At 42.6% G+C, this 24,366-nt stretch overlaps 1 protein-coding gene across 1 annotated transcript in view; it reads right to left on the bottom strand.

Moving 5' to 3' along the window:
* Positions 1-9,830: 9,830 nt before the first annotated feature.
* SYNGR3 (synaptogyrin 3) overlaps positions 9,831-24,366 on the bottom strand; it is a 126,742-nt gene continuing 112,206 nt past the window's right edge. Inside the window, exon 4 of the mRNA XM_086940508.1 lies at positions 9,831-16,677. Coding sequence (XP_086796634.1) covers positions 16,468-16,677 — 210 coding nt within the window. The 3' untranslated portion in view covers positions 9,831-16,467. The remainder of the gene's footprint in view (positions 16,678-24,366) is intronic.

Below are 24,366 nucleotides of genomic sequence, written 5' to 3'. Positions count from 1 at the left end.
TCTCATCACACCTGTAGAATCTGTATTTAAAACCCAACTCCTCCAGAGTGCTTCTTTCTCGTAAAAAGCGTGCCCATTTTAGATGCTGTTTTTGTGGGTAGCTGTTGCTTGTGGAGACGAGCTGCATTGCTCTGCTGTGGCTGCAATAAAGAGATTATAACTTTTACAAACAGCAGCACTGTGCTTTGTTACTTAGCTATTGTGTGTACACGGGGCAGACTGCTGTAGGCAGAATTGGGCTGAGAGTTATAAGGTATACACTGCTTAGAAAGTTTCATTCGGCTACATGGAGTTGTATACATTGGGCAGAATGCTGCATACATTTGTAAAAGCTGGACAGAAGGCTATTGTATACATTGTGGAGAATAATCTGTAAGGATGTCTATAAAATAGGCAGCTGGCTATTGATTAGAATGGGGGATACATGCACTGATCAGGCAGCTGGAGGTAATTGTACACTTTGCGTGGTGTACTGTAGGTAGTTGTAGACATTGAGCAGAAGGCTTATATAGTTTTGTACAGTGGAGACTTTGTACACAACTGTTGTAGGTATTTGTGTACAAAGGGCTGATGGCTACAGAGGGGTCTGAACATGTGACTTTAGGGACTTACAAGTCCCTAATGTTATACTGGCTTCAGGCCGCATGGACTGGAGCACACATGGCAGAGCTGCAGAGATTTGTGTATGTGTCAAACAGCAGCAAGAATTTGAATACATGTGGCGTACAGCTGCAAGAATTTGAGCACCCGTGGCAGATTGCAGCAAGGAGTTGTAATTCAGGGCAGAGTGCTCTAGAGTGTTCTGTGCACAAGACACACAGGACACATAGGGCAGGAGAAACTGGTCCTTGTACTGGTACCAGAAGAATCGAGAAAAGGAACTGACTGTTTGCCCACATGTGTTCCTATGAACACAAATCCTCACACACCAGCCTCAGTGACGCGCTTCATCTCAGGTTGCTTCTCCGAATAGCATGACTGTTGGAGGGTAGTCATTGGTCCACAATCTCCTTGAGCATGCTAAACAAATGTGAGTTTTTTTAAAATGCATCGCGTGTATGTGTGACACCACTATTCTTTTTTGGAAGTTGACTAAATAGTGATACAGTTGATACAGATTTACTCAAATTAGTGTTGAGGTCCTACCGAAAGCAATGGATGACTCAAACAAGAGATTCCCCCATCACAGTCTCTCTGCGATCGTATAGCCGACTATTTTGAACAGAAGGTCCAGTCTTTACACCGACATTTTCCAGCACCTCTGCCGTTACGACAAATGCTGATCTAGGAAACAGACCATCTCTTCGAGATTTTCAAGCCATTAGCCTAGAACAGGGGTCTCCAAACCGGTCCTGGAGGGCCGGATCCATGCCACATTTTTAAAATAACTACATGTATCTCAATGGGGATATCCAAAATATCTGGCATGGATCCGGCTCTCCAGGACCGGTTTGGAGACCCCTGGCCTAGAACAATCCCGTCCGTCTACTCTTGCAGTTAAATCAGGTTCTCCCTATGACCCATGTCGCTCTTTAATTCTATACGCATTCATAGACACTGTAAATCCAGTCATTATTAACCTAATAAACGGCTTTCTTTCACTAGCAGTAGTCCCAAACGAATTAAAATTGAAGCAGTCCAACCGCTCCGAAAGAAACAACTTCCTGATCCCACCACCCTTACTAATCTTCGACTCATCTCGTTGCTGCCATGTCTTAACAGGATTACTGAAAATCGAGTTAACCTTCAACTTATTATACGCATGCCCGAGCACATATTATACAGTTGTCAATTTCTTAGTTAAATATTACAGACATCGTACAGTAATAATGAGAAAACATTACAATTCACATGACCATACATAAACCTTAAACCCAGTCATGGTTTCAAAAAAAGAAAGAAAGAAACCTTAAACCCTTAACGTGGCGCTGTATGTGTTAAAAATGCACCATCTTTTCAATTTTTTAAGTAAACGTTTGGAGTGAAATTTGGCACTGCACACGCGAGTGACTGGTTCCTGGCACACACAGCCATGGTTGCAGCGCACAGAGACCCTCCAGTGCCGCACACAGGGGAAAAAAATTAGAGGGATCACTGGTCACAACACATTTCATGATTCTGGATGCTTCTTTGAAGTAAAGAACTTGCAAATGTCCAAGCCCTATACTGGATGGCAGTAGTATGCCAAGCATATGTATCTACAGCACTACAGGGTAAAAACAGATACTTACAGGGGAAGCACCATTTTCTATTCCGGTTAGTGGGTTAAGTTTGTGATCTGCTGCAGAGACCAAGATCACCTGCCTGCTAAACTGTTGGATGTTTTGTTATTTCTTATATCTCTTACCCATTAGGACTTTGCAGTGGACATTTTTAGAGGTTATTTGTTGGCCCATTCCGCATTTCTGTGTTTGCCTGATTAATTTTAGCTACTGAAGTCACTCATTGAGATTCATTTCTTCATGGGCTCACATGCATATTTCCTACCTTCCCCCTTCATTATGCCTCAAGGGGACCTTAATTTGGCTTTACATTTTTAATGTGCACATCCTTCGAGCCCATGCCTAGTTTCCTCAGTTTATTGACTATTGGGGCGTTTTTCTCTCTGTAATTGCTTTGGTGCGCTGTTAATTATCTTCGGGTGCTGTCATTGCAACCTCCCTATAACCCCCTTTTCATGGTTAAATTGGTGCTCTGGAGTCTCATTTTGTTTTCATCAAAAGTGGTGTTGCCCTCTCAGGTGGGGCAGTTGATAAATCGCCCTGTTTTTTCCGCTCTGCCTCACTCTACAGAGGAGGAGAGACTTTCCTAGCCCCAAACGGCGCGCTTTGCTTGTGCGTCAAGTGCGAAAGAGCATCACTTGGATGACCAGCTTTTCTCAGCTTTGCCAGTGCTTCGAACAGAAAGAAAATGCTGAAAAAACCTTGTCCAAGTCTGCTGTCCTGAGCATAAATACATATTATTCACTGGCCAAAACAACGGCCGAGGGGCCATTTCAGCAGAGCCAAGGCCCCCACAACTCCCTTGGCGAGAGGTGTACTGCTGTTGGACTTCAGCCGAGCTGCTAAATGGGTCTTCACATGCACCTTCAGTAGACATTACTTTCTGCTTAGTCAAGTTTGCAAGGAGGGGCCTTTTTCCCATTCGTTCCTTCATTACCTCCCATTGTAATTCCACTGTGTTGACTCTCTACCTTATGAAGTGTACTGCTTTGGTATCTGCGGTAAGACTATGCATTGGAAGAACAAGCTACTTACCTTTGGTTAACGCTCTTTCTGGCGGATACTCTTAACTACATATTACTCACTTCCCTCCCTCCTCCCCATTCTGTGGAGCGGGCTTTTAAGATTCTAAAGAGAACAAAAATTAGATTTCAAACAGTCATTTTTCCAATTTTTTTATGTTGTAATCTGCATCTGAAAGTGCAGAAAAGTTTAAGGTAAACTGATGTAATCATGGTGGGGTGGCTCCTACATACAGTCACTTGAGGTACAGGGTCGCTGCGGAGTCCAGTGATTACACCTAGTGGTGTGGGGGAGCTATTGGTATAAAAAAGTTCCAGATCCAGTCTGGCACCTGTGGAGATTCAAAAGGTGAGGAATATGAAGGGGCAGATTTACAAGAAAGTGCTGCAGCGTGGCACAGAAAGCCCTTTGGCTGAGCCAAGCTGCGGCACTTTCAGAGCACAGGAATGCAACATATTTACAATGATATGTTGCATTCCTGTGCTCTCCCCTGCGCTGGCGCAGGAACCCTTGCACCATGGTGTAAGGATGCCTGCATCATCCCACCTTGAAGGTGATGTGGAAAAACCTTTAAATGTCGTGTTAAGGTGCTCTTACGCCCACTCATCACCACTATGAAGACTCATGACACAGAAGGTAAGAAAAATGAGGTCCTTTATCTTAGCCACAGATCCTGACTGCACTAGATCAGGCTTAGCTGACCGAGAATACAAATACCAGTCAGATCATCACTAATCTTGAATGTACGGAAACAACATTTTATATATATATATATATATATATACACACACACACACACACACACACATATACATACATATATACTTACATACATATATCTCAAGCAGCTTGGATCCTGCACAGACTTCTGTTTGCCTAAGCTGGGTTGAGCCCACCTGCCAGCAAAACATGTGGCGACTCCATAATGAAGCATGCCACATAGCGATTTGTGTGTGGAAGTCTGTTAAAAAAAAACACAGGAATTCTGTCTCTCAAAGAAAAGAAACATGGAGTATTCATCCATGCCAACTAGCAGGCACTGACTAGAGGGGAATGGGCCAAGGAAATCAGCAGCAGTTTCCTCCAAGCACCATTAAACTGGGCTAGAGGTATCTAAAGGAGTTTAGGAGCACTGACTTTGCAAAGACTCTGACACTTGTACTTGTGGCAAATGCTCAGCACTTCCCTCACCATCTGATCAGGAAAGTGAACTAAATCCCTTTGTTCATTTGTCTCTTAGTTGCTACTGTGTAACTGTGACCGTCATGTCCGCTGCCAATGGTCTGTCGTCTCCAAAGTCTAGGAATAAATCAGTAGTCCTTACTGATGTCAAGACAGTTTTTGTGCCCATCCTATTAAGAGATAGGCCAGATGTATTTAAAAAAAATCATGCAGCGCAGCTAAAGTTACTGTGCTGCGTTGTGTGAAAGGGAAAACAGTACAGCGCCAAATCTACGGTGACGTGGCACTGTTTTCATCTCTCTCCCTGCACTGTCGCACTTTACGTTGCTGTGTGCTAATGCAAATACTCTAGTGCCATAGTGCAAGGGTGTTTGCGCTCTGTAAAGAGTTGTTTTTATACTGGAAAGGAACCCTTCCAGTACAAAAACTATGGGTTCATTCATTTCATTTCGTCTTTATTTCAACAAGAAAAATGTCATAAAAGAATACACAATAAAATTCATCATAAAACATTACAATTATTAAAAACACTTTTCCTGCTTTGTATGTGCACTATACAATACAGCAAACATGGAGGAGAAGCTAGGAAAAATGAAAACATTTCTCCTTGTTACACCGTCAGCTCTGTACCACTCATGGAACACACCCTTCACACAAAATAATGCAAAGCAGTGCTTATTTGTGTTTACTTTGGGAAACTATCCAATGCAAATCCTGAATTGCATTATAAATAACAGCATAACACTTGGCATCAGGTTTGCAATACCAGAGTAACGCAAACCTGGCAAAAGGCTTTAGTAATCTGGGCCACACTCTCTTAAATGTGCATGAACGTTCCACTGTCTCTGCCCCAACAGGGAGTTTAAATGTAAATTGATACTTGTATAGTGCACTACTCACCCGCAAGGGTCTCAAGGCGCTTGTACAAATACCGCTGTGGAACCCATCCTGGCTTTCCCTGTGAGGCGTCCACTCCTGGGCACCCCCAAGGTGGAGGCAAGGCATCCTTAGCGTTGTGGGGGTCGTTGTGGAGATTAAGCAAGCTATTGCCCAGAGTGGGGCTCCATGATTGGAATAGGCACCGAGGCGAGAATTATCAGGTCCGTGGAATTTTTAGCCCAAGACCCGCCGAGGCGTGGAATTGAACCCTGGTCCCGGGCTAGACCTCTGCATCAGGGTCTGCCGCTCTAATCATTGAGCCACACTTCTCCACTGTTTAGGATCATGCAAGGTACCCTTATTGGAAGCATCGCCATGCATTCCTAATGAGTGGCCTGGCCTGCAGACCCACATTGTCCAGATATGCTTCCTCACTAGTTCGATGAGGCCAAGTGAGAAAGAAAGTAGGCTGGGCTGTGATCTTTACCTTGCATATGCTGCATACAGAGGCATTAATGTTGGAGATTACGAGCACATTTGGACGTTGGGAATTTCTTTTTTTATTTTTATTTCATAGTATTTTATTATTTTTTCATAAGCAAGTACATTAGCATTTCGGTTTCAAGGTTAGCCAAACGTAGTTTGTAGAGCAGTGTTTACAGGCCCTATATGTTTAGCTAATCCCCTCTGACTTGACTTGCTGAAAATTAGTCAAAAGGTGAAAGAAAGAAGCAGAAGAGAAAGGGGTGAAAGGAGGATACAAGAAAGGTTCTGTACTAATGAGACTTGTAATCGCGTGACAAAGCCGTCGACAAGGGCCTGAATTTCAGTGATAGCTGTGAAAAACTTTCCAAACAGGAATAAGTGCAAAATAACCGCACATCGCTTCACTTGGCCACTAGGTGGTAGTGTTTCCTTACAAGTGATTGAAAGAGAATTGTCGACTAGGAGTTCGATTGTTTTCGTAACACACACCATTACCTTGGAAATGTTATGATTTCATATATTAGACAATATAGGTAAAGAAGGATGGCATGGTTCAATCCCCTGTTTTCTAACGCAAAACAAAGTATCTCACTCTTGCTGTGTATAAAAATAACATAGTTTAATTCAATATTGGGAGTGGGTCTCTGCTCAGCTCATCAGCAATCAACGTCACTGCAATTCCACCGCAGCTTATTTGAAAATCAAAGACGTCGCTGCCTTTGAGCCTTACCTGGACCTGATTACAATACCTGTTGATCGGGCACTTTACATCAAATTTAGAGTGGGTACCTTACCCTTAGGAGACCTGCTCTCAAGATGGAATACGCCGGCGCAGGTATCACCACATTGTGCCCTCTGTTCAACTAGGCCCGAAACTGTGGCACATTTCTTTTTTGAGTGCCCCGATTATTCCCGCCCAAGAAGACGCTGGCTCAAACCTCTTTGCAGACAGTTGGGAATTCGCCAGCATACGGTGGCCTTACGGATTTTACTAACTGACACTTCCTCCCCCATAGTCTGTGGCGTCTCTAAATTTTTAAAATGGGCATGGTTGATAAGCTTAAAAAGACTGTCTATTCCTTTATAATTAATTTATTTGATGTAAAAATAGAACTCTTTTAACTCACCTGTTTTTTAACTTGCAACAGTTTTTTTTACGATGTGCTGTTTTATATACTTTTGTAATGCTTTTATGATATCTGCATATCGAAATAAAGCTATCAACCAACCAACATAGTTTAAAGGAGAACGGCAATTTCTTAATGTTTTTTTCCAATGCACTTTTATTCCCTTTTTTTTAATCTTTATTGAAAACAAAGTTGCAGTTGGGCACAGACATTACTGAAAATACACAATCACAGGTTGTTCTTTCTGGTGATAGCATATATATTTATATATTTATATACATATACAAAAAAGAATGTAAACATTTCACTTTGTTTCAGACAGTTCATCCTGTACACTACAATGCACATACGTTCACGAACAACTGCAACCATTTTTTTAAATTGTTTTTTATCTATATTTTTTGTAACCAGTTTATTCTAGTTTCCAAGAGGTATCTGTTAAGCCCTGCAAACTAGATTTGGTATAGTTTTGCTATTATAAATCTTTTGATTTGTTGAGGCTTTTCTTCATGTTATAGAACAGATTGGCAGTATTTTTGCTCATATATAGCGATACTACATGGGGGCAAGGGGAAAGAATCAGCAGGAGCGTGCTGTGGTCTAAAAAAAGGACTAAGATCACAAAGTTGGGCTGCAAACACACCAGTTATGGGACACAGGTAGTAGGGGTGGGCGAAAAATTCAGCTCTGCTGGTGGAGTTCGTGGAGCAGAGTATTTTCTCTCATGCAGCTCGCAAGCGTTAAGTTGGTGAGCGCAGTGAGAAAAATCATGCGATAGTCCTCATCCAGGCGCGATTTCTCAAAGCAGGCGGTTGCGACCGCTCATGTTGAAAAAACTGCTGCTCGCATTGAGTAAGCTGTCGATCTCGAAGAATATCTACTCGAGCGGCAGAAAGAAGCACCGCCCTCTGGGGCACTCGTAGTGCCTTTTGATCTGGCTTTAAAGAGCGGGGACAAACTCCAGGTGCTAAAAGTCAGTGCAAGCAGTGCGACTTACCACACATCCCCACTCGCGGAACTCTACAGAGCGCGGCGGAATTTTTTCGGCACTTGGTGGAGTTCCGCGGAGCAGAAATCCGCCCGGGCATAATTGGAAGAACTGATGCTCAAAGGACAGTTCAAGGTGGCTAGATTAGATGGTGGTATGTAAACTCTGAAACTTGATCAATTCTTCTAAGCTTCTGTACTGCTGTCCATGTGTCTACCACATTTGCAGCATTGCTGGCCTGCACTGTGCATAGAAGATTAAAACTCTGATGTCCTCCATGGCACTGCACAGCATAGCTGCTAAAAGGAGCTCAAATACAACAAAGTGTGTACTTCCAACAAATCTATGTAGAACGTAATCCTCATTAGGAGGTGAGAGAGGCATGCAGTGCAGAAAAAGGGGGCACAACAATAGCAAATATGTCAAAAACTGACCTAAAAATGGGCGCAAATTTAATGAATTAGCATGACTTAGTCGACTGGTTGGGTGGTGCTTGGTCACTTTACTCGTTCAACACTTTAGTTTGCAAACAGGTGGCAAGTTAGGTTTAGGCAGGACTTGGGCAAATAGTTTTACATAGTTTGAACATTTTAGTTTGAAAATATTTAGTTTGACATTTTTATTTAAATAAACAGATTGAAAAAGAAGTTTGAAATTTTTACTTTGAGTATTGCAACTTACCACTTCCACGACTTGGCTCTAGCACCGAAGCATGACTGCTGTCAGAATAGTAAATCTAGACTAAGCTAAATTATGAAAAGCTGAGGTTATTTTTTTCCAAATATATCTATATATTTTTCAATACTTTTTGAATTAAGGCGCTGGCTGCACTAATCTATGGTGTGCAACTCAAAGAAGGGCAAGATGCACCAGTGATCAACTTTCTGGGACAGAAGCCACTTGGTGACAGAAGTTGACGGGCTGCACTGGCAAAAATGCTTTGCGTTGCTCAAGTCGATCCTCCCCTCCACCAACTATTTCATTCGAAGGGGATGTAATGTGAGGTGCCAGAGGAAACGGCTGTGGGATCGGAACCACAGCCAATTCATTAAAACACTGTGATCTGTCTTTTGGTAAAATCCTAATGACAAATGAACCCCATGGCACATAATGGGCAAGAGGATTATTTCCTGGTATTCCTATGTGTAACATATGTAAATCAGGCAAAATTACATAAAAATAGCATAATGTGCATTTGTAAAGCGCACGTTCACACATGGGCATCTTGGCGCTAAATAACAGATGTTTATTGTTAACCAAATCAATAGTATTCATTTGATCGACCTTAGAAGTAAGAAAGGCTGAGTGGACCCACTGGGATGTTAACCTGTGACCATGAGGTCAAACACAGGCCCCTAAAGTGGACACATTAGTCCAGTAATCCACCAGACCCGACATTAGACATTTTAGGATGCATACTCTTTACCAGGACCCCTGGGGGTCTGTGACAGCTACTCAGGCGGTTCACCAATGTTTATAAAATGAAATATTCGCAAATTAATAAAAAGTGTATATAAATATACATAAAAAGCAAACTTGAACATATTAAAAGGATCTGTGAATATGAAGGCGTTTGAGACTGGAGCCTAAAAAGGGAGTTGGTATCATCTTGATTTGTGTGAGCACCGCAAGTACAGCGGACAGGGTTTACCTGGGGCGTTTGATGGCCTCAATCGAAGCACTGGTAAGTATCGACAAAAGGAGAGAATGCATTAGAGCAACACAAACAAAGTAATTTTGCTATAGCCTAGCATATCAATTCGTCTTTTAGAAATCAAAGTAAATTTTGAAAAGGTCCAACTTTCCCATTAAGATTCAAATTTCGATTTTTGTTTGTGAGCTAAAAAAAAATATTTCGAAATGTGTGTACGTCTTTGATGTATACTTCTTTCTCTGTTTTTTGTGTTTTGTTTGAGGTTTCAAGTCATAAATTGATGAGGTGGGGGCTCCCAGCTCCCAGAAATGATTTACTTGGGGTCAAGGGTCAGAATAATAGAAGTCGACACTGATTAAAGGTGAGCCTCTTATTTTGTTTCATGTTTAAACAGGAGTTAGTGACCAAAAAAGGAGTTTTGCCTGTCATGGGATCACTCATCAAGAGTATAGTGACCCCTGAGATTTTCATCAAATCATACCATGTGTGAAGTGCGAAGGCGAGTAGGGCAAAATGGCTGTTTCTCAGCCTGCGCACTTGGAAATGTACCATTTGCACTTGGTTCTCCCTTATTAGGAGTGCAAATTGAAATCTGGGGTATGTTGTGCATCCATTAAGTAGAGCACATTGCAAACAGTACATAGCGGATGCACAATTGCAACTCAGGATTTGCTCTCCCGTTGTATTTGGGCCCTTAATATGTCCTTCTTGCTCACAATTGTATCAGCCACTGGCCAATTTGTCTGAGAATTGGAGCTATGCGGGTTTCCTCTTTGCATCCAGTGGTAGAAGGCGAAAAACAGCACAACCACACACATTGCCTGTGCCACGGAAAATCATTCATAAGCTTCAAGGCGTAAGAGTGGGTGCAATGACCACTTGGAGAGGTCATTTAGGTATGTTGCAATGCTCTAGAGTCTTTGTGGCATTGGTACCCTGGCCACCCTGCAACACGTGGCATATATTGAATTGAAGAAAAATGATGATAGGGGATGTTAAGCATGTCCAAATGATGCAGATGGACTTTTAATGTAATGAGCAGCAGAGCAAAGTGGGGGCTGTATCATTTCTAACTGGACAGTCGCAAAGGTGAGTCCATGAGATCAAGTGGGCCTGGGCTGCTACAAAAAGGCACCAGCCAGGGGATGCACAAGGCTGCACCCAACAGTCTACAGAGCTTGGGGCTTTTTTGATAATGGCACCAAAATATGATTCTGAAATGCAAACCTCTCCCACATACACCCTCGACCAGAGTTCGCCGAAGTCGGTCCATGCCAGATTTTCTTTAGAATATTCCCATTTAGATAAATGTAATTATCTTAAAAATCTGGCATGGAACTGGCACTCCAGGAACGACTTTGGAGAACCCTGCCCTAGACCAATGATCTGCATGAAGAAACAATACGGCTGCTCTCTGGAACTGTCTATTTTGGTTATATGGCGTGAATTGTCTGTTTCGAAGAGCTCTAACCCTTGGTGAGGAGTCTTGTGGCTTTGTAAAAACTGAAAATGGGCAATACGATCCAGGATGGATCTACTGCTTCAAATGCCAAGTCGGCAAAGGCTTCCACATTTCGAGATAATCACATTACAAACACGAGTGGCAGAGAATTCCGGAGGTATGCCACCGGTACTCATAGAGAGGTCTTGGGATGGTCTTGGTTGACAGAAGGCAGGAACAAACAACAATCTTACAGAGCAGGAGCTCAGACTCTGAAACGGAAGGTCTGAGTAATTTAACTCACCAGGAACTGTGTTAAAGCCGTTGTGTGTGCTCTATGTATAACACATAATGCACTTGTGGACTGCAAGCCAATGAGTTAGCATAAGCCTGAAGAAATGCGATTCATTTTGAGCTTCTGGTGCATACTTGACGTTCTGGTTTGGACAAGCTTGAGAAAGTCCAGCTTGGCGGAACCAGAGAAGTAGTATTCCTGTAATGTGGTTGACAGGAGATGGAGCGATGGACAACTGGACACGTGGGGCTGACTGTCAAAATGTGAAGGACCCACCTCAGTAACCCTAATTGGAAAAAACAGGCTTTTCACTTTGTACCTCAATGGTAAGATTTGACTCAACCAGGATAGCCATTTTTCTAACCACTGGGGAGGGGCACATTTCGTGTTCTCCATCCCATCTGACTAATTGCATGCAAATCTGTAGCAATATAAAAGGTTCAACAAAAAAAAAGCACATGATGATATTCTCAGAATTAATAAAAAAACACCAGAATTCTGGGTGGCTGTAAAAATACAATTATGGGTGAAATAGAATGTTTCCAATGCCTTAAATCGTGTTAATATCAAACGCCTATTTTTGAGGTGATAGGTGGCGTCCTAGGCATCCACGGCATCAATATTACTTGATATCATTCGCCAAATGGGTGATACAAATATATTTTTTTTAGAAAATCTACAAAGCATCACACTCACCACATCTAAGGTGCATGCATGTTTTGAAATGTGTCACAATAAACTAAATCTCATTGGCTTTGTCTCTATTGGGAAGTGGTGGCATGAATGATATCAGTCCAGCACATGAACTACAGAAATCCATCATTACAACCAACGAAAACATCACACAGCGCATGGGCAAATTAATGTGCATGGACAAAACTATTGGCAAACATATTGTAGGGCAAATAAGTTGATGCATTTTTTTTACATTGGCTCATGGAGAACATTGTGCATAGACCAACTTACAATCCAATTCTAGCAATGTGGCAGCTAAACCCATTTGAGACCTCTCAAGTGAAGAGTTTGCAATGAACCCTAAAATCGGGTGACCAAGGTAGGTCCAGGGGTGCTAGCTCCAAGCCACACTATCTAGCTTTCCACAACAGACAAATCAAGACATAATGGAGCTATATGAAACACATCTGCATAGTCTATGCTTATCCGAAAAATCTAGTGCAGATCTGGCCCTCCTGGAAATATATTTTAGACACGCTGCCCTGTATACTTGATTTGTTCATCACGGCTAGCCAACATGAATGCACTGGTAGGAAATGCATCAAGCTTGTTACACCCCCTCAGTAGGATCATCGAAATGACTCATGAATTGACGTTGCTGCAAGTGACTGATGAAGATGTTCTCTTCAGTGACAATGAACCTTCAAGTTGTCCATGCATTGCTAAATTGTTGTAGTTTGTCTTTTACGGGGCTGCAGCTTTTACGCATCTTGTTTTTGCAAGTCTTGCAACGTTCCTCGAACCATAAGAACATTTGTGTGGAATATCATGTTTTATCAAGTATTATTAAGGCGGAAGAATTCAATTTTTGGTGGGTGGTTAGCAAAAACCTGCAGAGATGGATCCTGCAATCTCTACCAGTGGAGTAAAATGTGACACGCTGTTGTTTCACACTGTTACTAATGGCAAACAAGGCACTGTTGAGATGTGATACAACACTGTCATAATATAATGCATTAGCGTACATAACCACCAACATGGCAATGCGGATATATGGATGCTGAGCAGTGTTTAAGGAGTTAAAAAAAGAAGCACTGCAAAGTATGGGTGAAGTTCTGAGGAGCACAAGTGTTCTGCTTGGATGTTAGAGAAACACAGTCATTGCTGTAACAAGGCATGATATACGGCAAGCCTATGCCATCTAAGCCTTTGCCGTCTGACGGCAAGCTAACACCACATTACGCTACAAGCAACAAATATTGCTTTTGTGCTGCAAGTGTTTTTTTTTAACCAAAGGCGGCAAACCTTCTTGCACTAGCCTCAAGTGAATGCTATACCTCCCTACTACTACAACAAGCCCTGGAATGGGTGGAGGGTGGGGGAAGTGGCCAAGGGAAGTGTACACGGGACAGATGCCGTCTGAAGAGTGGGAGGATGTTGGTGCGATAGCTTCTCATAATCCACCCAATTTTTTGTCATCTGAGAGCCAGGAGAGCGAGCTAGGGAGAAGAGAACAAGCAAAGGATAACAAAGATGGCTGCCACACGTTGCGTAGAGCATTGTCAAGTACAATCGAAAGCAGAGCTGCAACTCATTCGCACATGTCCTACGATATCTCCTGTGGCAACTTCTACAGAGAGGAGCCACGTAAGTAAAATCTACTCACTCACAAGCAAGTACGTGGACAAGGACAGAATAGTAGTGTACCAATCAAGATGACATTCGAAAGACACGTCCATTGTGACCAACACTGTGCAGTGGCCGATCTGGTGAAGACATAATATAGAAAGTTTACAAATCTCTGCGGTGATCCAGTGAAGTAATACATTGTTGGAATCCTGTGGTTACATTCCTGTTGTATTATTAGAGACATTTTACAGCACAGATCTGAACTGATTCTAGCATTCACACATCACTTGGTCCTCTTATCATTACAGAAAAGGGGTTTTAAACCTTTATATATATATAGATAGATACAGTAAATAAATTAGAGAGAAAAGGATACAAAGTACTCAACAAACATTATCCCATAGATACAATCAATTTAAGCAAAACTGTTAAATTGATTACACTTTAACTTAGGTCTCTGTGCTACTGAAAGTGCCAGTGTTCCCTCAAAGTGCAGTATTGCTTTGGGTTTAAATTTACCACCTCAAAACGTGCCTGGTTCTTGCAGCTATGGATCAATCATTGCCTGTTACGCGTTTGAGGATGTATATTGTACATGTCATTTTTGATCCGCAGATGTCTCTCTTATCCCTGTTTTGATTCTGCGGCTGTTGGAAAGGGGAGCTTATGTGATGCATTTTAGCCATTGGTTGTGCGGGGTGGGCAAACAACACCATGAAGAGCCTGCAAAGGAAATCTTTGGAGAACGTTTCTACTTCCTGTGCAGCACTCAGGATGGACTCCCCATACAATCGGTATTTATGGATGTCCATAGGGAGCGGTGTAGATTTATTAATATACAATGGACTGCATGTTTTGCAGTTGGCATGCCCTTTTAAAGAAAGACATAGTGCAGTAGTGTCCACTTAGGACACACTTTTGCCTCCCTCGTATAACATAATTGTGGATATTTCAATTATCTGGAGAAATGTGTTACTCACTAACTAGGCCACTCATTGATTGGCTAGGTTTAGAAAAGGCATGTGGGTACCACGTGCGTCTGCTGAGATGTGCAGACATTGGCCAAAATTGTGGCGCTCCAGTTGCGAAACCCCAGCATTCGTCAAGCAGTGCCTGCAGATTTAAAGACCTGAAAAAGAGCGCTTTGGCTCATAAGTCCTAACCCCCGGCACCTGTCGCACAAGACCTTATTGCAACACACATACATGAGCATTTTTTTCTAAAAGTAGCTAATAGAATTTGTTTTTACATGAAATCCTTTAGTGCGCCTTGGATGTCTGAAGTTGAATTGTGTGTGTCATCGGATCTTAGTGACTGATCGCATTAAGATGGTCATTCTGAGACAACACCTGTACTGTATACGGACACTAGACAACGTTGGAAAAACACATTTTTGGTGCATGACTTATATTCTAGTTGAGGTGGCTGTGCCAAGAAACCATCATCCTAATGGCACCCAACACTATTTTCGAACCTGTTTCTCCGTGGTCCTAACATTGATACAGGGCAGAACTAGGCCACATGACCATATGGTGATTTTCCCAGAATTACAAAATATTAAGAAGTAGAACAGGCATTAAAACCCACGTCGTTTCCAGAGTCAGGAGCAGAATGTCTATAACACATCTCTATCCTGATGTAAATTACATACAGCAGCCTTAAAGGGGTGTTTCAGCAATGGGAACCTATACTCCTTCCATCATCACTCAGGGAGATCTTTTAGCATTGGCACAACTTTTGCCAGTCTCAATATTTATTATTAAAATAAAGTTTGCTGGTCCACCCTTGTATTAAATGCTAAGATACCAAACTATGGACACCTTTCCAAGTCTATTAACATTTAAAATTTGTGATTTCCCAAAATGTTAGTTTAAATGAATAATCCTCATTAAGAGTCAGACCATGGCCAATCCAGAGACTGAGACTTTCAAAGTGGTATCTTTAGTTAAGTATGTTTTCAATATACAGCATATTTCACACCAGAAAATCTTTTACATTAAAAGTTTTTTTTATATCCGAATTGAAAGTATCAATGTATGTGCTTGGGACCCACTCAGAATTCAATAGAAAAGTGCCACAAATTTCAATTTCTCTGGCAATTTAATGCCAGGAATGTACTTGATGACATCGACTCTCTTACTGATGCATACTCTAGCTGAAAATAGCTGAGAATTAGCGCATCAATTGCGGAGTCTGCGTTGAACTCACGGGGAAACACTTCTAATTTAACTCAATTGATGAATTCAGTATAACTGAGCTGGGTAATAATATCCCCTAATATCTAAATATAAAGTGCCACATCTCATCAAGCAAGGGCACCAAATGCTCCATCAAAACAAGCTTCCAGTACTAGAATGTGATACTATTTTGTCTTCCAATATTGTATGATGCGTCTGGTGTGAAGAGACAGATTGATCTTTTGGGAAGTCTCAGGACACGGGAGTGTCAAAGGGAAGACCACAATTTAAGAATAAGGAATGTAGGCGGTAGGTCTCTGAGGAAATATCCATATTTCCCATTGGCGCTGTACAGAGAAAATTGCAGATCTCGCAGTACTGTTCGAAGAAAGTGGAGTGATCCTTCAAGATCAAATGCCTTCTTATTTCATTTGCCGGCAATTATCCATTTCCTTAATGCCTAGAGGGAACACCGAGTTTAAAAAAATAATCCTCCACAGGTTGACATACAGGAAACCAATACCACTGAACAGAGTTCACTGTTTAACTAACTAACTGCAAGGAACTCAGAACCCATTTGCCACATGAAGGGAATAGCACTTAATACACTTGTAACCATCCAGTAAACTGCACTGTATCATAAATACACTTCATCTCTCGCGTCCACAACCTTTCGTGAACTCTGTCCTTTAGTAGGCGGGCAACTGGTAGCCTTTTGGGCTTGTGTCCAGTGTTTCAGTAAAGGGTGGGCTCTGGTATGTTTCGGTGGTCTCCACGCCGCTGCCAGTTGGGTATCCGGGGTAACCTGAGGTGCCAGTGGTGTCAAAAGTATCTGTAGCAAAGAGACTCATATCGGTGCCCAGGCGGTATCTCTGCATTGCCTTGATCGCGAGGCCAACCTGAAGGGAAAGGGAGAGGAGAAAATCTAATGAGGAAGGCAATATGGAGCTTCCTACCTATTGTGATTTAACATCCCATGAAGCAGAAACACTGCAATGCCTATCGAAATACACAACTCAATCAGAAGACCAAACCATCGAGAAGTATACAGATCACAGCACTTAATTTGCATATCTCCATCCTTTAAGTTGAAGCAGAACCCACACATTTTAGAATGTGGCTTTATAAAGTATGGCATTTAAACAAGATTCCTGGATTTGGGTAGCCATTCAAGAAGAAGTTATTCTGCACGGTGAACTTGGATTCCAAAGTTACAAATTTGTAAAGTGGGCAAAATTTGCACCATTTTCTGACACGTTAGTAAAAGTGCAACAAGTAACCACAGAAACCTTCCTGTTTGTACATGAAAGGATTCTGAATCAAAAGTAGTTCAAACAAAAGGCACTTTTCACATGAATGCATCACAAAAAACATTAAAGTGTTAATTACAGTGGATAAAAATATATACTGCAAACAATTACCAGTGTTTGAAATCTGCATTTCCAAGTAAATTACTCTGTGTGAACTGGAACTAACTGAGCTAAGTGTGGTAAAAGGTGGTAATACATTCAATGCAATCTTTGAATGATGCCATAGCTGTTCTTGAGCCGCTTCAGGAAGGGAATCTGCCCTGACCAAGCAAAGGAGGACTGTTGCAGTATAAGAGACAGGCGGGATCAGTTCCTGGTCCTGCAGGACCTACAATCGCATTCGCCGCCGTCAGTCATGCCATTCTGTGAACCCAACTTGAAGAAATGGAGAATATGAGATATCACCTTACAGTGACTATGACTGTTTCTCTTGCACAGAATACAAAGGGGGATATGTACAATAGAAGTGGTGGAGCGTTTCATTAGCATCCTGGGCTTAACGACACGCTCCGCCACTTCGGAAATGCAAGGCTGCACCATATTTACAAGAATGTGGTGCAGCCTTGCTTTTCCCCCTGCAATGGCGCTAAGTTTAACAACTTAGTGCCAACGCAGGCACCCTTGCACCAGAGTGCAATGATGTCTGTGTGCAGGGGAGGATTGGTCATGTGTAGGGAGGTGTCCCTTCCTGCACATAAACAATCCTAAAATGCCATTTTGTAACTTTCATGTGTGCTGCTTCATGCAAAAAGGAGGTAATATTTATATGTAAAGTAGGCATCATCGTAGCTACCAGGTCCTAAAAGGAGACACACTACTTAAAGAAGACAAACTAAAGAAGTGCGGCGCAGCGGCCAGGGCAGCTGACTCTGGAACACGGGGCTCACGGTTCGATCCCCGGCGGCAGCTCAGCCCAGCACCATGTGACTCTGGGCAATGGCTCGCTTAATCTTCCAGATGGCCCCCAGCGCCTTGAGACCCTTAGGGATGATTAGTTTGCGCTTTACAAAATACCTGGGTAATAACTTGACCATTGACCCATAACAAATTTGCATTTAGATCTGGGAGACTTGGCCAGCACTCGGCTTTGGGGGTTGTGAGTTGCTTGTGACAGTGCCACCACTGAATAAAGTAACCTATGCAATTGGTTAAGTTACTTCAAGGTCAGACTAACTGTAAGCGTTCTGGCAAAGAGGACATATAACTGCCGTAACTAACGCTATCGGATACTGGTGGCCCGCACTGATACGCAAGAGTTCCACCAAAGAGTAGTAGAAGAATGTTCCCATGGGTCTACTCAAAGCGGTTTACACACTGACCTTAAGAATGGGATTGATGAACATGGTCAGTAGAGAATTGCCGCAGTACAGCTTAGTCAACCCTTGCTTGCTCGGAAGTAGACTGCTCACAATGTCAACCAACTGTGCTTTGTCTTGGGCATCAAGTAGGCCAGGTGCGACAATGAGTCAAATATTAAGATCTCAAATGTGGCAAGAAAAGCCCTTCAGGTCCTGTATGTCTATCGGGCATAAGTAATGGTTTCAATCATCCGCATACAAACAAATTGATATCAGAGTCAATTCAGGTTAGTACTGATTGATGAACCAGCAGTGGAAGACATAATAAACCGATGAACAGCCACTATCCTGACCACCCTTACACATTGACTGGTGCATCAGTGTGAACTTGGCAAATTCATTACGGGCCTTAGCCACAACCGTTTTAAAAAGTCCTGAGCTGAAGAGAATCCCCAAATACTTCAGGCCTTTTAGAATTAACCTGTTATGAAGCTGGCAAGGCAGGTTTTCTCAAACGTTTCCCAGTTAATTTTGTAGCCAGAGAATTATGTGGAGGTCTTTATGAAGGATATTAAAGCCGATAGGGAGGTATTGGGGCAGTGAAATCTATATCATCACCATGTCGAAAAACTTAGCAGGCCCAGTAGGACTTAGGATGTCCTGGGTGTGTTCCAAATTCCAGATTGTTGCGGACAGGGGTTCCAGTGTAAGCAGGGAGAAGAGTGGCACCAGATGACAGCCTTCTCTCATGCCTCCTCAATATAGGGCAGGACAAAAGTACTTCACAGCTGTGCAGTCAGACAAGAATACAAGCATTTAACGTTGCACATGAAATGTTGTCCTAAGCAAAATGTATTGATCATTTGGAACATGAATCCCCATTCAACTCAGTCAACAGCCTTTTGCCATCAAGGGAGATGGTCTTCCTTGGCCCTTCACAGCAGACGCATCTGAGTTCTCGGATGATTTCCAGAGGAGCAGTCAATTTCGGATGCACTCTAGTCTGGAAGCCTAGCTCTTAGCTACAATCTTCAAATACACATTGAAAAATAAGCTAGTCAATATCTCCCATATTCCAGTGTTTGTTTCCCTTCCAGGGGCATGATGCCCTCATTAGAGATAGCGCATAAGGAGCTGAATTCCTCAGCCTCTTTGAAAACATTATATAATTTGGGGACCAGTTGAGTCGTGCAGAATTTACTGAATTCGCCAGGGAACCGTTCTTCCTTAGGGAATCTACACTAGGCATATCAGAAATGGCTGTGGCTAGTTGTCTCACCCTCTAGGAAGCCCACCACTCAGCATTCAAACAGGGCAGTCAAATGGCTGCAAAACATAATTTCCACCTGGTTCGAGTCATACAGCGCTTCATAGAAGGAAGGCAAGGCCTCAGAGATGACCACTGAATGTGCCAGTAGGTGCCCTGAACTGTTTTGGACAGGAGATATAGATAGTTGTGCTTCCCATGTTGAATTTGGAACACAAGATGTCTGAACTTTTTTGTAGAATTTCCATTTCATCTTTATCAGTGCTTTCTCTGCGGCCAAGGTAAAAAGCAGTTAGGAGCAAAGTTTCCTTTTTCTAATGTAAGTCAAAGGTCTGGTGATGGGTCATGTTTGTACTAGGTGGTTAGGGAGTTGATAGAGCCCTCTAATCTGGATTGATCAGATCATGACTGCATCATCGCAATTGCATAGTCACACATTTACAGCGCTCGCCAGGTCACCTTACCTGCCATCCAAAACAACAGGGCTGATGCTACAGTTTCTACTTTTCATTAGAAGTACTCACATGCAAATCTAGGGTTCTTTTGCCTTCAGGGACTCTATCCTACAATGCCTTTGTCCTCCAGTATGCATGATATGTGTCCACTGCAATGTGCACAAACAAAGGGGAATGGCCTAAAATAGATCTTTCAAGTATGCCACAGTCAGAAAAGAACTGTAAAAAAAGACCATGTACTTCAAAGTAGTCAATACACGGTGTCTGGTTAAGTACAGGGGAAAAATGCATTAATTCTTTGTCAGTGGGCTCTACTAGCCCACCATTGGGTATTCAGTCAGCATAATTGGACATTAAGACACAAGACAGGGGTATTTCAAAGTTATTACTTTCGTTTCTAATTCCAGATCTGTCAAAAACCAGGTTAGCAGCCAGTTCCAGTTTCCTCCTACAACACCCTAGGTTTTATCAAATTTGTAAAGAGTCTGGACAGTTAAGAAAGGCATTCCAATCCATTGTAACCTGGAGCAGAAACTGACCTCAGAATTTATGTCTTTACCGCCTTCCTTAGCTTAAAAAAAACATGCCTGCCGTCTGGGTCTGACTAAGTAGTCTTCATTGTATAGGGGAGAGACTTCCAATGGAGGATCACCACGACACACTTTTTGGTGCAGATGGCAGCTAATGCAGGTGTATTGGAGGTGGCAGCCAAACGCCACCTACTGACCACCATGCATGCCCAAAGCGATCCAAGCTCTCTGATTTGGTGAAGCAGAGGGTGTCTCCTGAACAAGGGCCACATCTGCCTGTTTAGTTTTGAGACAGTGTTGAACTTTCATCGTTTAAATAAATGTGTCATGTCATTCACACTCAATGAGATAATAAGCAGTGGTTTGCTACAGTGTTGGTTTAGAGCTACTGCAAGTAAACTTATCAATGTTAGAAAAGACAAAAAACATTGAGGTTCCCCAGCCCAGTGCTACAGGTTGCATGAACGTTACGTGGAGCGGATGGTAGCGATATAAGGGGAAATTGCAAAACCACAGTGGAACCGTAGGAGTACCAAAGTGAGCTCCTACTGACTAAAGGAGGGAGGGGTAACAACTCAAGGAGAATAAGAAAGGGTACAGGATAGCAATCCGTGACTGCCCGTTGGTTGACTCAGTTGGGTAACTGGGGCATGTGAAAATCACAGAGGAGAGTTTAGCAGCAAAAGAGAGTACTTCGATTATGCAATGAAAGGAGTGTTGTGAATGGCCACCTGCCACCTTCGTGTAGTACATCATTGGAACCTAACAGGATCTATAGTTCTAAACATTCCTACAATCCTCCTTAGCAAATACTCAGCTAATCATCTTTGGCTATTAAATATCTGAAAAAAACATGCATTCAGAAGAAAATAATACAGCTCCTCATTTCTCTGAAAATAATATGATGTATTGGTTTGTGTAATGACATCACAAGCTTACAGGTTTACAATGTAGCAGATTGTATTTTCCAAGATCTTCTGGAAGAATCTCTCGATCCGCAAATAGTTAATACAAAGATGGGCCACTAATGAATACCAATTGGCTGTGAGTTTTTATTAGGTTCATATTTCGAGTACTATCCCACAAAAACATTTTTTTAAATGAACTGACAATTGATACAAAAAACAGACTTGTTGGGTTGCAGGTCGGTGCAGAGGTATTAATGACACTGAAACACAGGTTTGTAAGTGAAATTTAAATTAGCATTTGTGACTATGGTGCAACAGCATGTGTCTACAAAAACTACAAAACATATAGCCAACAAAAGTAGAATGAAAGTGAGTTAGACACTTAGATCCAATATGAGCCGGAATAATTATCATCTCTATGCGTCACCCCATTTTTAAATCTTACCAGAGGACCCCACCAATGAAGGTATTATTTGGGCAGCCTCCTAGGTAATTTAAACCATAATTTCTATGCAAGATCCATAAGGCTGAAAATATCAAGAGCTCCCTTATAGGTTGAGCCCATGCAGAGGCATGGTCAGTCTGGAAAAAGGACTACATGATGAAGCATGCCACTATAATATGTGGGTGAGAGTCTTTTTCTCATAGTGCTATCTAGTAGGGGCTTTCTGCATAAATGGATCAAAGTTTCCAACTCGGGCGGGCGTCCCTGTTTAAGATGCTCGAGCTTCCGCGCTTTATTTATGCGTTCCAGAATGCTCCCAATCCTATCCCAGACGCCTACTTCTCCCAAATTGATAGCGTCGTGCGGGGACTACTGTGGGAGGACCGTCCACCAAGAACTGATATGTAGAAACTCACCATGGGATGGTAAATGGGGGCATAGGGTTACCAGACATACGACTATTATCAAGCTTCCCAACTGACAGAAATCAATAGATGGGTGTTTGGCCCACATGACAATCCCAATTTCCACACAGATCACTGGCTCATGGGGCAGGGTGGCTATAATAGAGCACTATATACCAATTCCCGTAAACTTAACTTGACCAGCCCCATGGCCCGTACGGTTGAGGTTTGGCAAGAAGGTTGGGTTGGCATAACAGTCTGACTAAGGCAACTCCACTTTGGGAACCTGATATACTGGGACGACTTAGTAAATGCCCTAGATTTGATAAATGGGACACAATTGGGATATCCATAGTAGGGGACATGTGGGTGAAAGGGAAGCTGGCCTAATTTGCTGATCTCCAGACAAAGTACCAATTGGCACACTCAGATACCTACAGATCAGTCACGCTATTTCGGCTGCCCTGCCAAAAGGGATCCCCTGAATCACCCCCCCCACCTTGAGAAGACCGGTTGTTATTAGACCCCATGGACCACAAGGCCATATCCCTCACTTATAAGAAATTGGTAAATAACTGTGCGGATCTGATGCAGAAATTACTGGTGGGTTGGGAGACAGACCTTGGAAGTATAGATGACGAAGACTGGCGAGACGCACTGGCCTACTCCAGGGAAGTGGCCATTCCCATGCGGTACGGCTCATCCAGCTGAAAATCCTACACCGGGTCTATTTAGATGCTAAGCTCCTGTTTAGACTGTGTAGGCGACCTGATCCGCTCTGTCTCTGACATTGTAATCAAACTGTCACCTTTGTTCACATATTCTCGGAATGCCCACAAATTCAGCACTATTGGGAAAAAGTCACTCGCCAAATAGAAAGGACATGTGATAAGCCCTTAAAGCCCTCTCCCCAACTCTGCCTCCTTAATATATGGGAGGCTACTGATCTCTCCCAGGGGGAGTAGGCGTGGGCCTCGATGAGCTGGATCACCGTGAAACACAACATCGCACAGAAATAGTGGGTAGTCATGGTCCCGCTTTTAAGTGATTGGGCAAAGGACATGGATAGTGCAATGAATGCAGAGAAGGCGGTGTTCAAGGGACGAGGATGTCCCAGGAAATGGAATCATAAATGGGGAAAGTGGAATAAATACAGAGGGGACGTCTGCATCTCCACTACTATAGAGCTGCGGTGTGAAAGGCAAACACTGATGGCCCAGATAACAGAAATAGGGGAGTCCTCTCTACTGGCAAGCTAGAGGGATATGTCCGCTTGGCCTCAATCATTTCATTTTACCACTGTATATAGTTCCTCAGCTTAGTGATGTATCACACAGTTGGTTAGACAGTGACCAGAAGCAGCGAAATTATGTAACCGTTGCTCAATATTATGTGGATGTAAAGATGCTAGATTCGTGTATTGGAAGCCCTAATACGGTTATGAAAATGCTATGTACCGATGCAATTTTGTTGAAAATCAAAAGTGTTTAAAAAAAAAAAGTTTCCAACTCACTTCTATTCTACTTTTGTTGGTTATGGGCCAGATCTAGGTTTTGAATTAACCGCACTCTGAATTTAGAGATGTTTGCTGCCTAGTGGACATCTGTGACGATTGGCAGAAACCACAGTCATGGCAGATTCTGTCAATGTATTGAAAGTGTGCTGTACGGCTCCATCAACATGATAAGTATTTTTTTATGTTCAAAACCAACATCCCAAAGCTGGATTTTCTTTTTGAAAATGGAAAAACTAATGATCCCTCACCATGGAAGTTTTCCCCGAGGGATTGGTGGTCATTTGAAAGATTTTCCTTTCACCCACCGCCAAGGTTTTGATGGCGGTATGTGAAAGTAAAAACTGGCAATTCGACCGCCCACTCTAAATCAGGCAGGCAGTCAAATGTCCAAACCTCCAACGGCTCAACGGGGTAAGGAATATGCCATTGGCGGAGACATAGTAGTTTTCGTCAGT

The sequence above is a fragment of the Lissotriton vulgaris genome, chromosome 10 (assembly GCF_964263255.1).
Source record: "Lissotriton vulgaris chromosome 10, aLisVul1.2, whole genome shotgun sequence".
Lineage (NCBI taxonomy): Eukaryota > Metazoa > Chordata > Amphibia > Caudata > Salamandridae > Lissotriton > Lissotriton vulgaris.
The sequence above is the reverse complement of the archived record's forward strand: the minus strand, read 5'-3'. Positions and strand labels throughout refer to the sequence as shown.